Source organism: Heptranchias perlo, chromosome 5 (genome assembly GCF_035084215.1).
Source record: "Heptranchias perlo isolate sHepPer1 chromosome 5, sHepPer1.hap1, whole genome shotgun sequence".
In the NCBI taxonomy this organism is placed as follows: domain Eukaryota; kingdom Metazoa; phylum Chordata; class Chondrichthyes; order Hexanchiformes; family Hexanchidae; genus Heptranchias; species Heptranchias perlo.
This window is the reverse complement of record NC_090329.1, coordinates 102731976-102746852: the sequence shown is the minus strand read 5'-3', so window position 1 is coordinate 102746852 and position 14877 is coordinate 102731976. Positions and strand designations below refer to the sequence as shown.

At 42.5% G+C, this 14877-nt stretch overlaps 1 protein-coding gene across 1 annotated transcript in view; it reads right to left on the bottom strand.

Annotated features, from left to right (window-relative positions):
• The window catches only part of LOC137321983 (hormonally up-regulated neu tumor-associated kinase homolog A), a 53742-nt gene that overhangs the window by 19840 nt on the left and 19025 nt on the right, over nucleotides 1-14877 (bottom strand). Inside the window, exons 4-6 of the mRNA XM_067984941.1 lie at nucleotides 14428-14560; nucleotides 2775-2902; nucleotides 1076-1211 (exon numbers count right to left, since the gene is read on the bottom strand). Coding sequence (XP_067841042.1) covers nucleotides 1076-1211; nucleotides 2775-2902; nucleotides 14428-14560 — 397 coding nt within the window. The remainder of the gene's footprint in view (nucleotides 1-1075; nucleotides 1212-2774; nucleotides 2903-14427; nucleotides 14561-14877) is intronic.

Below are 14877 nucleotides of genomic sequence, written 5' to 3'. Positions count from 1 at the left end.
TGGAAAGCAGTAGCAGATGAATGGCAGCTCTATGCACCACCAGGTTGTCATGCAAAGTGTGTAAGGGAGAGAATTAAGTCTCAAGAGAAAAGGAAAGTGGGGGAGGGAAGGCTTGTTAATGCTGGGGCTACAAATAGAGTGGTGCAGGGCTGTGCAGATTATAAGAAAGCTGTGACTGGAAGTCTTACCGCAGCAGCTCAGCTCAAGTCATTGAATTTCTTCTGGCATTGCTGCCACGTCCTTGATGTGATGCTTCTGGCATTCATGTGCTCAGCAACCTCTGCCACTATTTCCAGGCTAATTAGTGTGCCACTCTGTGCCCGTCCCTGAGGAAGAGTACCTCCTCCCTCCTGGTTATGTTCTCCATCATGACCTCCATGCTACCATCTGGGGGACACTGGCAATAATTATTTTAATAACAGCAACAGGTACAGAAGGCATCATTATCCAAAGATGCCTCCCCTTTAAATTGCAGGAGCCCGGCCAAATTTCATGCAGTCCCAATGGGCGAGCTGCTAATCATAAGCACAGTTCGTGCTGACTGCTCACCTTCCTATGGAATTGGGGCACGCATCTCAAAACGGAGTATGTCTCATGTCATCGGCTTCGGGCGGACGCAGCGCATAGCCCCGCCCCTTTTCGCACCCATTTTATGGGGAAGTTGAAGATTCTCCCCCAATGTCTTTAAACAGGTCAAGAAACACCCCATGTTTGGATAAGTTAAAGGTTCCTACAATTGATCATATTTATCATGCTGCTTTCCTTCAATATAGAAACTGGTACGAAACTAAATAACACATAGAACTTGCATTAAAGTGTATGAAAAGGCTCGCCAGGAGTTTGGGAAGTTCAGTTCGGCAGTTGGTTCAGTTAACTAGCGTTCGATGCCCCACTGTATCTCAATGCACATTCCATGCTTAGTGCAATAATCCGTGGAATTTGGGAACAAAATCCGATTTGCAGCAAAATGACTTCTTCCAAATTTATTTTTAACACATTTCTTTCACAAAAATGATTGCAGTGTTTCATGTAACAGTCAGAAAAAAAATTCCACAGTTCACTTTTAATAAAATACCTGTTCTTGTAAACAACTGAATGCAACGGTCTTCGAACAAACCCTTCATTTAACCATTTCTCTTCCATTGCTTCTCTCACAGTGGGCCGTTTGCTTGGATCGGGCTCAAGCAAGGAAAGCATGAAGTGTACAGCTCCTGAGAGAAAAGCACAGCTGTGTGAGTTACATTAACCGGGTGATTCACAAGCTATTTAAGTGGACATTACGCATCACATATGTGGGGTAAAGTGTGATGAGTTTAGCCAGGTCTCAGCTAAGTCACTGATAGAGGCGTCTCCACCAAAAAACGATTAGAATTCCACTTGCCGCCAGGCTGCATTTATACTCCAGGCCCACGTTGGAAAAGAAATCCTGTTTATTTGTAGTTTTGTTGGTAAAATTACCCTGCTTGTAACATTAGCTCAAAAACAAGAAAGCAAAAGCCCTGAAGCCCACTTGCTCCTCCCCAGAGCATAACTGAAGCTGTTTGGAACCAGTAAATTGTGCTATGCATCCTCTCTAGAACTGTTTAAATCTGTGGCAAAATAATATTTAAATGTCAGCTTGGCTCAGTAGTAGCACTCTTGCTTCTGACTGGGAAGGCTGTGGGCTCGAGCTTCATGATGGGGTTGAGCACATAGTCTCGGCTGACACTACAGTGTTATATTGTTGGAGGAGGCCTCTTTCAGATAAGATGTTAAATTGCCTACCTGTTCATATTAAAAGGTACAGGGAGTGAGCAGGAGAGTTGGATTAGACTAGGTGGCTCATGTGGAGAAAAGCCCCAGCATGAACTTCATGGGCCAAGTGGCCTGTTTCTATGCTGTACCATTCCAGGGGGTGAATTTCCTGTGTTTACAACACTATTCCGGGGTTTCTGTAGCTCTTCCGCTGAAGTTACGAGGGATGAGGTGAAGAAAACCCTCACGGAAATTCACCCCCAGTGATTTCCGCCAACTCGGTCTGTTGATTCGAGTTCATGCAATCGTGGAGCGAACCTGGAACTGGGAGCACCTCATATGGAAGCGAGCAGATGGGATAAAATGTAGCAGTGTGGCTTCTTTCAACACTGACTGCATTCCGACCTGATTGGAACATTATTTATGGATGCTCTTTATACAATTTACGCTCTTTCTTTATAGTGGACCTTGAGGGGATGGCCAAGAATTCTGTACTACTCAGGCTCAGCTTAAACAGATGGAGCAAACAGCTCACAGAGCACTCAGCCCCCACGGTACTGATCAATCAGTGAGATAGAATCATAGAATCATAGAAAGGTTACAACATGGAAGGAGGCCATTCGGCCCATCAAGTCCATGCCAGCTCTATGCAAGAGCAATCCAGCTAGTCTCACTCCCCCGCCCTATCACTGTAGCCCTGCAAATTTTTTCCTTTCAAATACTTATCCAGTTCCCTTTTGAAGGCCATGATTGAATCTGCCTCCACCACCCGCTCTGATAAAGAAAACTATCACAGCAAAATATTTCACTATGAAATTTTCTTATTAACAAAATGTCCTAAGGCCTTCAGAGATGATGCTCAATGAGAATCAGGAGCACACACGAGGGAGATGGCACAAAAGAGAAAAAAATGGAACTCACACTCCACGAAAGTAGGTCAAACCATGTTAGAAACCATAATCCACCATTTATGCACCTCCGCTATAACATCCAAGTACCATGTGTCATTATTTCTGTTAGGTGTTCAATATGTCTGATACCTGAGGAGATTTCTGATGGGATGGAACTAATGTCTCCGTTTACCATCTTCTGATGCAGCTGCTTAATGTTAAATGGTTCCACGGTAAACGGTAATGTGCCGGTGAGCATCGCAAACATACTGACCCCACTGTGAAGACAAGACCATACGGACTGTGAGGAGCATTGTCCATTCAATCACCACAGACATAGCTGTGACATATTTCTTACTTCGAACATAAAGAACGGTCAACAAAATATTCTTTATCAAACACCACCAAAGAAATAGCCTATATAAACTGCCAATGGCTAGAAAGGAATAAAGCAGCAGACTTTACTGACAATGTTTACAGTTCAAATGGAACCCTAGGAGATTAGGTACAAGAAATTTATTGTACTATGAAATAAATGCTAAAACCTGAAACAGAAACAGAAAATCTCAGAATGTCAGGCAGTGTGTGTGAAGCAAACAGACTAGTTAATGTTTCAGATGTGGTCCCTTCATCAGAACTAGAAAATATTACAGCTCAACAGCATTTAAAAAAATAACAGAATAAGAAGAAAGGGGAAACATATATATATATAGAATGATCTGTAAAGTGCTTAAGTGGAAAACAGGATGGCTAAATGGTGGAAATGATACTAACATGAGATGACGGGAGGCATTATGAGAAAAATAAAAGACATAGCGAGTGTGTGAATAGGAGTGGGGGATAGGCAGGCAGAAGGGGAAGATTAAAAAAGTGCCAAAACAGAAGGGAAAAGAACAGGTCGAAACTGAAGGTGCATACCACCCTGGCAGTATGGTGTTCCGATGGTCTCATCCCAAGCACCAATCCACTCCTCCCCCGCCACCCCACTCCCCATCACAAGCTGATGTGAGCACCATCAGTATGAAGCTTTCTTTATATTGGATATCTGGTTGTTGTTATTTTTGGATTGTCACAATCTTTTCTTGGAGAATGATAACTTGGAGTGTGAAGTAATGGAAAGATTCACAGACTACCTTTTTATACCAGCCAATAGGGTGGTTAGTCCTATACGGCAAAAGGGTTTTATGGGCTCCCACAACCCACATAATGGGGAGAGGGGGGGTGATGGGGGAGGACTTTCACTCACCAAACATGAGTATCCTGCTGAATATCAACCTGGAATTCAGATGTAAGGAATCTTACAACACCAGGTTATAGTCCAACAGTTTTATTTGAAAATCACAAGCTTCCGAAAGCTTGTGATTTTCAAATAAAACTGTTGGACAATAACCTGGTGTTGTAAGATTCCTTACATTTGTCCACCCCAGTCCATCACCGGCATCTCCACATCATGGAATTCAGAGCCAGAGCTCTCTGGTCTCTGCTCATTGGGACTGTCTGGAGCGGGGTTCGAACTTTCTAACTCAGAGACGGCAATGTTGCCGTCATTGGATATCTGGTGTGATACTTGTCCAAACTCGCAAGACACACATTACGGAGAAGGGAGGGAGTTAAGGAGGGAACATGCAAAATAACAGTAAATTTAAACCTTTGAATGAATTAAAGACTTTTTAGATAAAAGTTGAAGAAACTTGAGGCTTTTTGCACTGCCCAACATCTCAGGCCAACTATTTTCATCAGTCCTCCCTTTCTTTCCCTGTAAGGCTTTCAGGAGGACAAACAGGTTAACTGACTGCTAATTATTAATATCTTACCATATCATTCTTGCTCCATGATTATCTAGCAGAAAGTTAACAAGTGCTTCTACATAGTAAACATACAAAGACATCAAACATGGCAAAATGCTAAGCTGTACTGGGTTAGGCCCATGCCACACTATCAGTTTTACCCAATACACCGTTGCTTCCTAATTTGCTCCATTCTTAGACAATTGTTGTCCACCTACATTTGTCTTCCACAGAACTCATTACAAAGTAGATATTACTTCTGCAATGTAATTACCCTCAGAAGATTTGACAAAAATATTTTGTCGAACCCATAATCAAAATCAGTCTTTTCAGTTAAAGGTGCACAGGAAAGTATTCTCTAGTTTTCATTGGTTGTATTATGCTTCTGATTACATAGAATTACATAGAACGTACAGCACAGAAACAGGCCATTCGGCCCAACGGGTCTATGCCGGTGTTTATGCTCCACACGAGACTCTTCCCTCCCTATGTCATCTAACCCTATCAGCATATCCTTCTATTCTTTTCTCCCTCATATGTTTATCTAACTTCCCCTTAAATGTATCTAAGTTAGTCGCCTCAACTACTCCTTGTGGTAGCGAGTTCCACATTCTCACCACTCGCTGGGTAAAGAAGTTTCTCCTGAATTCCCTATTGGATTTATTAGTGGCCGTCTTATATTTATGGCCCCTAGTTCTGGTCTCCCCCACAAGTGGAAACATCTTCTCTTCATCTACTCTATCAAACCCTTTCATAATCTTAAAGACCTGGTGACTCAATTTACAGAAGAGCTTCACAAGCAGTTTTACGACCATATTACTTTGCAAGTATAGAAACAATAAGATGTTTCTCTCTGACACTTACAAGAGTTTATTTCTTTTTCATGTCATTTGCTGAAACTTTTGTCACATTTTTGTTTATAGCTGGCACCAATGACTTTAAAAAAGTACCATAGAGCCCTCACAGCTCCAGACGATTTTTCCAACCTCCACACCAGAGTATTACAATAAAACTTCATACGTACTCACATGGACTGGCAAAGCAGCTCATCACGCCACATTTTAAGCTCCTCATTAAACAAAATGGAATTTCTGTTAGGGAAAAGTATAAACATAGAAACATCGAAACATAGAAAATAGGAGCAAGAGTAGGCCATTCGGCCCTTCTCCGCCATTCAAAATGATCATGGTTGATCATCTAACTCAGTACTCTGTTCCCACTTTTTCCCCATATCCCTTGATCCCTTTAGCATTAAGAAACATATCTATCTCCTTCTTGAATACATAAGAACATAAGAAATAGGAGCAGGAGTAGGCCTTATGGCCCCTCGAGCCTGCTTCGCCATTCAATAAGATCATGGCTGATCTTCGACCTCAACTCCACTTTCCTGCCCAATTCCCATATCCTTTGATTCCCTTAGAGTCCAAAAATCTATCGCTCTCAGTCTTGAATATACTCAATGACTCAGCATCCACAGCCCTCTGGGGTGGAGAATTCCAAAGATTCACAACCCTCTGAATGAAGAAATTTCCCCTCATCTCAGTCCTAAATGACTAGCCCCTTATCCTGAGACTATTACCCCCAGTTCTAGACTCTCCAGCCAGAGGAAACAGTCTCTCAGTATCTACCCTTTCAAGCCCCCTCAGAATCTTATATGTTTCAATGAGATCACTTCTCATTCTTCTAAACTCCAGAGAATATAGGCCCATTCTACTCAATCTCTCCTCATAAGACAACCCTCTCATCCCAGGAATCAATCTAATGAACCTTTGTTGCACCGCCTCTAAGGCAAGTATATCCTTCCTTAGGTAAGGAGACCAAAACTGTACTCAGTACTCTAGGTGCACTCTCACCAGAGCCCTGTACAATTGCAGCAAGACTTCTTTACTCTTGAACTCCAACCCCCTTGTAATAAAGGCCAACATACCATTTGCCTTCCTAATTGCTTTCTGTACCTGCATGTTGACTATCTGTGTTTCGTGTACAAGGACACTCAAATCCCTCTGAACACCAATATTTAATAGTTTCTCAACATTTAAAAAATATTCTGTTTTTCTATTCTTCCTACCAAAGTGAATAACCTCTCATTTCTCCACATTATACTCTCTCTGCCACCTTCGGTATTTCGGTAGGAAGAATGAGGAAAGGAAATATAAACTAAAGGGCACAATTCTAAAAGGGGTACAGGAACAGAGAGATCTGGGGTATATGTACACAAATCGTTGAAGGTGGCAGGGCAGGTTGAGAAAGCAGTTTAAAAAGCGTACGGGATCCTGGGCTTTATAAATAGAGGCATTGAGTGCAAAAGCAAGGAAGTCATGATTAACCTTTATAAAACACTGGTTCGGCCACAGCTGGAGTTTGTATCCAGTATAAGGTGTGAAGGCCTTATAGAGGGTGCAGAAGAGATTTACTAGAATGATTCCAGGGATGAGGGACTTTAGTTACGTGGATAGACTGGAGAAGATGGGGTTGTTCTTCTTGGAACAGAACTGGTTGGGAGGAGATTTGATAGAGGTATTCAAAATCATGAAGGGTCTAGACAGAGTAGATAGAGAGAAACTATTCCCACTGGCGGAAGGGTCAAGAAACAAAGGACATAGATTTAAGGTGATTGACAAAAGAACCAAAGGTGACATGAGGAAAAACTTTTTCACACAGCGAATGGTTAGGATCTGGAATGCACTGCCTGAGGGGGTGGTGGAGGCAGATTCAATCATGGCCTTCAAAAGTGAACTGGATAAGTACATGAAAGGAAAATATTTGCAGGGCTACAGGGAAAGGGCGGGGGAATGGAACTAACTGGATTGCTGTTGCATGGAACTGGCAAAGACTCGATGGGCGAAGTGGCCTCCTTCCGTGTTGTAGCCTTTCTATGATTCTATGATTCTTGCCCACTCACTTAACCTGTCTATATCCCTTTGCAGACTCTTTTTTGTGTCCTCCTCACAGCTTACTTTCCCACCTAGCTTTGTATCGTCAGTAAACTTGGATACATTACACTCGGTCCGTTCATCTAAATCATCAATATAGATTGTAAATAGCTGAGGCCCCAGCACCGAATCCTTGCAGCACCCCTCTAATTACAATGTGCCAACCTGAAAATGACACGTTTATTCCTACTCTCTGTTTTCTGTCCGATAACCAATCCTAACAATCTATGATAATATATTACCCCCAACCCCATGAGCCCTTACCTTGTGTGGCACCTTATCGAATACCTTTTGAAAATCCAAATATACTACATCCACTGGTTCTCCTTTATCTACTCTGCTAGTTACATCTTCAAAAACTCTAATAGGTTTGTCAAACACGCTTTCCCTTTCATAAAACCATGTTGACTCTGCCGAATCATACTATGATTTTCTAAGTGCCCTGCGACCACTTCCTTAATAATGGATTCCAGCATTTTCCCGACGACTGATGTCAGGCTAACTGACCTGTAGTTCCCTGTTTTCTCTCTCCCTCTTTTCTTGAATAGAGCAGAATCTTAAAGCAGAAGGGTTATTATCGTGAACTTTGTTATAATAGCATGTTTTATTTTCTGAGAACGGGTTTGTCACTTAAAGTTCAACTAACAGATAGGTATTGAATAATGTATATATATATATATACTAGTATGTATTGATTTATAAATACAGGCATTCAACTTTTCCAACAGATTAGGAAACACTGCGAAACTGTTAACAGATGCTAGGCGACATTAATGATTTACTAGATTTAGGGAAATATTGGTCACTGTGACCTCCACTAATCCATCACTGTGATCCTCAACAATTACAAAATGTAGCTTCGACATTTTTATTAAAGGGGCAGTGTTGTCATATTAGGGAGTTTTTTAACGCATTCAATTAGGGACAGCGTATGCAGAACTCTCTAGGACTCGCAGAACCTCAATAGTTTGTCCTACCATGGGGTAAAGTTTATGAGTTTGCACTCTCAGTGGGAAACCTTGCTGAAAGCGAGGTCAGATCACAGAATTGAGCTTGGATGTCAATGTATATGATTCATGTTTCTCGTCATTTTCCGGTTGTTAATTTTAATGAAAATTGTGAGAGCTGTGAAATGGACACAGTGACTTTCATGGCTGATTCTGTGCTCTGCCCTCCTGTTGAGCTAGGCTCCTCGCTGGGAGTGCAAACTCATAAATTTTATCTGTACATCTGTTGCAAACTTTTTCAATGCTGTTATTTTAGTTTCAGGTCGGGCAGTGGTGTACCAGCACACTCTATGCCAAGCAGCGGTGTGAGTTTGCAACAACAATCCTGCACATACCGAGCTCCTGTACTCGGATATGCCACTGAAGGGAAGCACCAGGTGAAAGGAAAGAAAATTGGAGGGACTTTTCACTCTAGCCACCCCCCTGATCCTCACCTCCTAGTGGCCATTTTTTTTACATAGAATGTACAGTACAGAAACAGGCCATTCAGCCCAACAGGTCTATGCTGGTGTTTATGCTCCATACGAGCCTCCTCCTACCCCTCTTCATCTAACCATATCAGTATAACCTTCAGAACGGAATTGCCAGAGTGGGTTATCTATCAGCTATCTCAATTGTGATAGCACAGGGAGATCCAGGAAGGGGAAGGAAAAAAATACATATTCCAACAAAGGTTAAACGGGAAGCGCCTCTGCTAAAATAGCGAAAGGAGGAATTTCATACGAATGTGTTAAGCATTTGTACACCAGTATCCCAGGGTGTAATTTTAACGATCAAGATAATTTTAACGTAAGGCTCTCTTTGTAAAATATTAACGAGTGTTAAGCGTTTATACGCTTGTATCTCCGAGCATAAGGATTGAATTTCTGTATGGGTTGTCTTTCTCATCTGCCGTAACTTCGGTGGAAGAGCTGCGGAAACCACGGAAAAACAGCGTAAACGTTTTTGCCGCTTTCCAGTGTTTCCCGTGGCTTTTCTGCCAAAGTTACGGCAGATGAGAGAGAAAACCCCTCGGAAATTCAACCGCGTTGTCTCTCTTAAAACTAAAGTTAAAAATAATATATTTGTAATACGAAATGCAGTGCTGTTATTGTGTTGCAGATTGCACCACCGAGCTCACTGTGTTTAAACACGTTAAGACACTTTGCCATTCTAACACAACCCTTCAATATAATCTCACCTCCTCCCAGCATAATATCCCATAGCAAACAAACCTTAAATGCGCTTTCCTACATTTTATCTTATCAATCCTGTGGAGATTTGTTTTGTTTATTTTTAAAGTAAGCGTCAGTACAATGATTCTTGTTAAAATGCATATTAATAATCCAAAATGTAATGTTGCAGTTGGTGGGCAGAATTTAAGATATCAGTAGGAAAAGAAATATAGCATTATTCACACTGGGGATATGATGACACATGAGGGTTGACGCCTCAGCTGTGTATCCCGGTGAGGGGCATTATTCACAGGAAGTGGTGATCAGGAGGTTAGAACCATAGCATCATAGAAAATTACGCACAGAAGGAGGCCATTCGACCCATTGTGTCCCTGCCAGCTGAAAAAGAGCTATCCATCTTAATCCCAATTTCCAGACTTGGTCCATAGCCCCGTAAGTTACGGCACTTCAAGTGCACATCCAAGTACTTTTTAAATGAATTGAGGGTTTCTGCTTCTACCGCCCTCTCAGGCAGTGAGTTCCAGACCCCCACCACCCTCTGGTTGCTGGCCCGCAGCATCTAATTTTCATCCATTTACTGATGGAAAATCAGGGGCTTCAGTGCTGTAATTTCTCGACCATCATTTACCACAAGCACCAGTCATCGCCGGGAATGCCAGATCAGGCAGTTAACCCTATGAAGTGGCTGGTGAAGGAGAGAAGGGCAGACCCCTTGACAGACGTGTGAGAATAGAAATTAATGTCAACGGTAATAGTGGATGAAAATGTAACGTAACATTCCTCTGTGTTATTTTAATTATTCCATTCGAATAGGAGTGTCATGGGAACACATTCAGGCAGATTTTCACCGTGACCCTTTGGGTGGTAATCAGGCAGAGTGGATCACCCACCCGTTATAGGATACACCTGATTGCTATTCCATTAGATGGATTTTATAATGGACGGACGATCTGCTCTGCCAGGTTACCGCCCAGGTAGTGAAGATGATAATCTACAGCCTTTCATCCACTATTATCTCCACTATTATCTTGCCTCCGTTGTTTAGAGTTGGAACAAAGCAAGATTGTTAGGAAAAATTGCTGCTGAGTAGGGAAAGAAAATAAAAGTGATTTTCTCAAAGCAAGATGACATTCCACAGAATTATAAAACTGTATAATGTTATTCTACCATCCATCTTTACTTTTGCTGTACCCTTCGTAATTGCTAGTAACAGACAACCTAGTAGGGACATGCATTTTTGTTCAACTTCTGCCTAATGTGAGATCATAAGGGGTAATTATCTGACTTTGTGCTCCTGGCAGGGAGCTTCACCTGGCGGCAGTGAACGTTGGAAATTTGGGGGCACATTATGGTTGGAAAATCACGTGCAACTCACGCCTGTATTTTCAGTATATATTACTGGCAGATAAGACTCCCTGCCGGGAATGCAGGTCAAAAGATTATCCTGGTGGGTTTTCTGACCAATGATTATGAATGAGTGGTAAATGTAGCCCATGGAGCTGTGTTTATTTTTAAGCGTGGCAAACATCAAGATATTTTACATTTTAAAAGGAGTCTCGATCCGAATGACAGGCCTAGCTGCTGAAGCAGAACTGTACAATATCAGAAGAGGAGTTCTGCAGGAAAATGTCTACTCCCAGCCTGACTCTAACTAGCTTTAAAATGGGGAGCAACTGGTAAATATAACAAATTTCACAGTATAATGTCTAGGATTCTGAGATACTGTAGAGGGCACTTTTCCTTTCAGGCAGCAGCAAGTTTGCAGTCACTGTGCTTTTACAAATAAAATACATGAGTCATTTTTGTTTCTTTGTAGGGGGGCAAAGCAGTTGAGTGATCAGGAAAAGCAAATGAACTTCAAAGTCTCATCTTACCCTACAGCATTCACATGTTTATCATCCTTTAAATCTCCAATAATATGATTCATTGCCATAAATTATAACTGAAAATTTGAGAAAAATGTAAATATTATCAGCATATTTTGTATAAACTCAAGAATGCCGTTTATTCTTGGGTTTAAAAACAAGGCACGTCAGCCTGCGATAGACGTAGCTTGCTAGGGTAGGTTTGTTCGGAGGTTGTCCCAGGGAAGGCTGTCAATCCTATCCTTTCTCGGGTAAGTTTGGCCATTTCTCGTTTCACTCTGGAAGTGAAATACTTTTCCACTTTGCTCACCCATGTAAGATTCTCAAAATTCACAGATTCCCCCAAAAACTGAGAGAAAAACCCTAAAGAAATTCACCTTTACCCTGAGTATGGGAAAACTTTGGCCATTGACTATAATCCTAAAATGGAAGGATAGTTGAGAGGTCACCAGACAAAATCTACAACCCACACGTGGAAGGTGGGAGAATTACTGCTTCAGACATGTCTCTGTTTTAATGCAAAACGGACAGCAGGGGGTCGATAAGCACTCCCATTGAAAGAGATAACTGTTTCCAGACTGGTGGGGTCATGCTTTTGTTTTAATGCAAAACCTATCAACACCTAGGACGTTGGATACAAAAGGAAGCCTTATGTGACAAGCTCTAAATCAGAATTAAAAACAATGACACATTGGGAGAAGCAATTTGCAATATGATTGGGACCATCAAAAGGCCATCAAAGAACTTTGTAAGAACTGTTTAAACAGACCATTGTAGAAGAGACAGCCACAAGGCGAAAGCTCTCTCTCTCTCTCTCTGGCTTGCTGGCTCTGGTGGGCTGCTTGTGTTGGTTCTGCCTGTGTCTGGAAAGAAGAGCAGTTTGTAGTTTCCAGCAAACAACAAGGCGAGGGGAAGGCAGTTTGACAAGGAAGATCAGCAGCTCTAGAAGCAGGCCGACACACAAGAAGAAACTGTCTTGGTTCTGCCTGTGTCTGGAAAGAAAAGCAGTTTCCAGCAGACAACAAGGAAAGCAGTTCGGCAGGGAAGGTCAGCAGCTCTAGAAGCAGGCCGACACACAAGAAGAAACCAGAGCAACAGTCCCAGTGACCATCAGACACCTCGCGGCAACAAGGGCCTTACGAAACAACCAACCGAATATTACCACCAACCAACCGGGTAATATTGAGCCACCGCGACCAAAGAAAACCAACTCGGGAGAAAACCGAAGATCCGCAAAGTTTCCACTCTACAATCTATTTCTGACCTACCTCTGGGTGAATTACTGTCAAGGTTTCGTTTGGTGAGCATTATCCCTGGTCCCTTAGAGTCCAACCTAACTCATACAGTGGGATTTGGGAGGGGTGAGGTATCCTTCTACTGTATTTTCCCTCGCGTGTACTGTAGTGTTCCCCATTTTATTAGAGTGTTAAGATTGTTGTGTTGTATTTCCTCTCTTGAATAAAGGTCAAAGTTTCTTGCACCAAAACCAGTTGTCTGCTGCACTTTGTCACAACCCCCAAATAAGTCCAAGGTCTAGAACCCAGGGAGTGGGAGCGATTCGAACCGCTCAGTAGTCAGAGGTGAAGCTGACACACACCACCACCCCCTACACCCATGCAATGTATTTCTCAGAGACAATTGGTAAAAATTTGATGTACAGTGTCAGCTGTGACATGAAGGAGCTGTGAAATCAGCAGAGATTTCACAGCAACTGTTCCAGGCTGTCTGAATCCTCTAAAACATCGACAATACCCCTCTAATAAAAATACCAGAGCTGCATTTCTAACAGTAACCAGGCTTGTAATTTTGTGATGGAACAAAAGCAAAATACTGCGGATATTGAAAATCTGAAATAAAAACAGAAAATGCGAGAAACACTCAGCAGGTCAGGCAGCATCTGTGGAGATAGAAACAGAGTTAACAGGAGCAATTTTAACCTAACCCACCCTTCAGGAAACTGACGGGATTGGGTGGAACGCTGGTTTTACACCCGGCCCGATTTTACACCCCGCCCGATTTTAAACCCCGCTCGATTTTACACACCGCCCGATTTTACACCCCGCCCGATTTTACACCCCGCTCGATTTTACACCCCGCCCGATTTTACACCCCGCCCGATTTTACACACCGCCCGATTTTACACCCTGCCCGATTTTACACCCCGCTCGATTTTACACACCGCCCGATTTTACACCCGGCCCGATTTTACACCCCGCCCGATTTTACACCCCGCCCGATTTTACACCCAGCCCGATTTTACACCCTGCTCGATTTTACACCCCGCTCGATTTTACACCCAGCCCGATTTTACACCCCGCCCAATTTTACACCCCGCTAGATTTTACACACCGCCCGATTTTACACACCGCCCGATTTTACACCCCGCCCGATTTTACACCCCGCTCGATTATACACCCTGCTTGATTTTACTCTCCAATGAAGTCAGTGGAGAGTAATATTGAGCTGGGAGGAAAACCTGCATTCCAACCGATCCCGTGGGTTTCCCACCTGGTGAGTTAGGTTAAAATTACCCCCAACATTGCAGGTCGATGTCCTTTCATCAGATGATTGTCTGATGAAAGGTCATCAGGCCATTCCTCTAATGAAAGCTCTGTTTCTCTGTTTCTCTCTCCACAGATGCTGCCTGACCCGCTGAGTGTTTCCGGCATTTTCTGTTTTTATTTGTAATTTTGCGCGCCATTTTTTTAATGCGGGATTAGTCCATTCGTGTTAAATTTCTTGGTGCATAATTTTAACACACATTGTTTATTTTAAGTGAGTTAGAAAATGTGTTAGAATAGTGCCTGCAGGAGCTTAAAGCAAAGACAAGATTTTGCAAAAGCAAAACCTGCAAATTCTGGAAATACACACCTGTAAAGATAAGAAATCTGACATCCGAACAAGATTTATAGTATTTGGACAGCGAGATATGTTAAATTGCATCAGTTTGCATCAGTGGGGATATATATATATATAGACATCAAAATCCAAGAGGTAGATTTAATTCTCATCTGTTGTTCCTAAACCAGTACCTACATTGACCAGACATCCACCTTGGGACCGTATTTCTTATGGGCCAGGAGCTCTGGAGCAGCATAGGCCGGACTCCCACACTGTGTATTCAACAACTCCTGGCTGTCATTCTTCAGGGTGTTACTCAATCCAAAATCTACATCGAGGAGAAAGCACAACAGGGAATGAATACAAAATAAATGACCAAAGAGTTCAAAAGATGCACACGGGAGCACCCTTTTTTATTCATTAACTTCTGCCAATCTTGTTCCCTCTCCTATCTTGATGGTTTTAATTTCTTACTGAGGATCGGTTCCACAGGTACCAGGCACCCTCCACATTGGACAGTTCCAAGCAATGTGCTCCGATTTCTGATTTGCAGCAGGCAAGGCCTTATTTTAGGTGGGAGATTGAAAAGAGTGAACCAGCATGTGTAAAGTCTTCCAAATGTTTTTTAGTAAGCACAGTTAACTC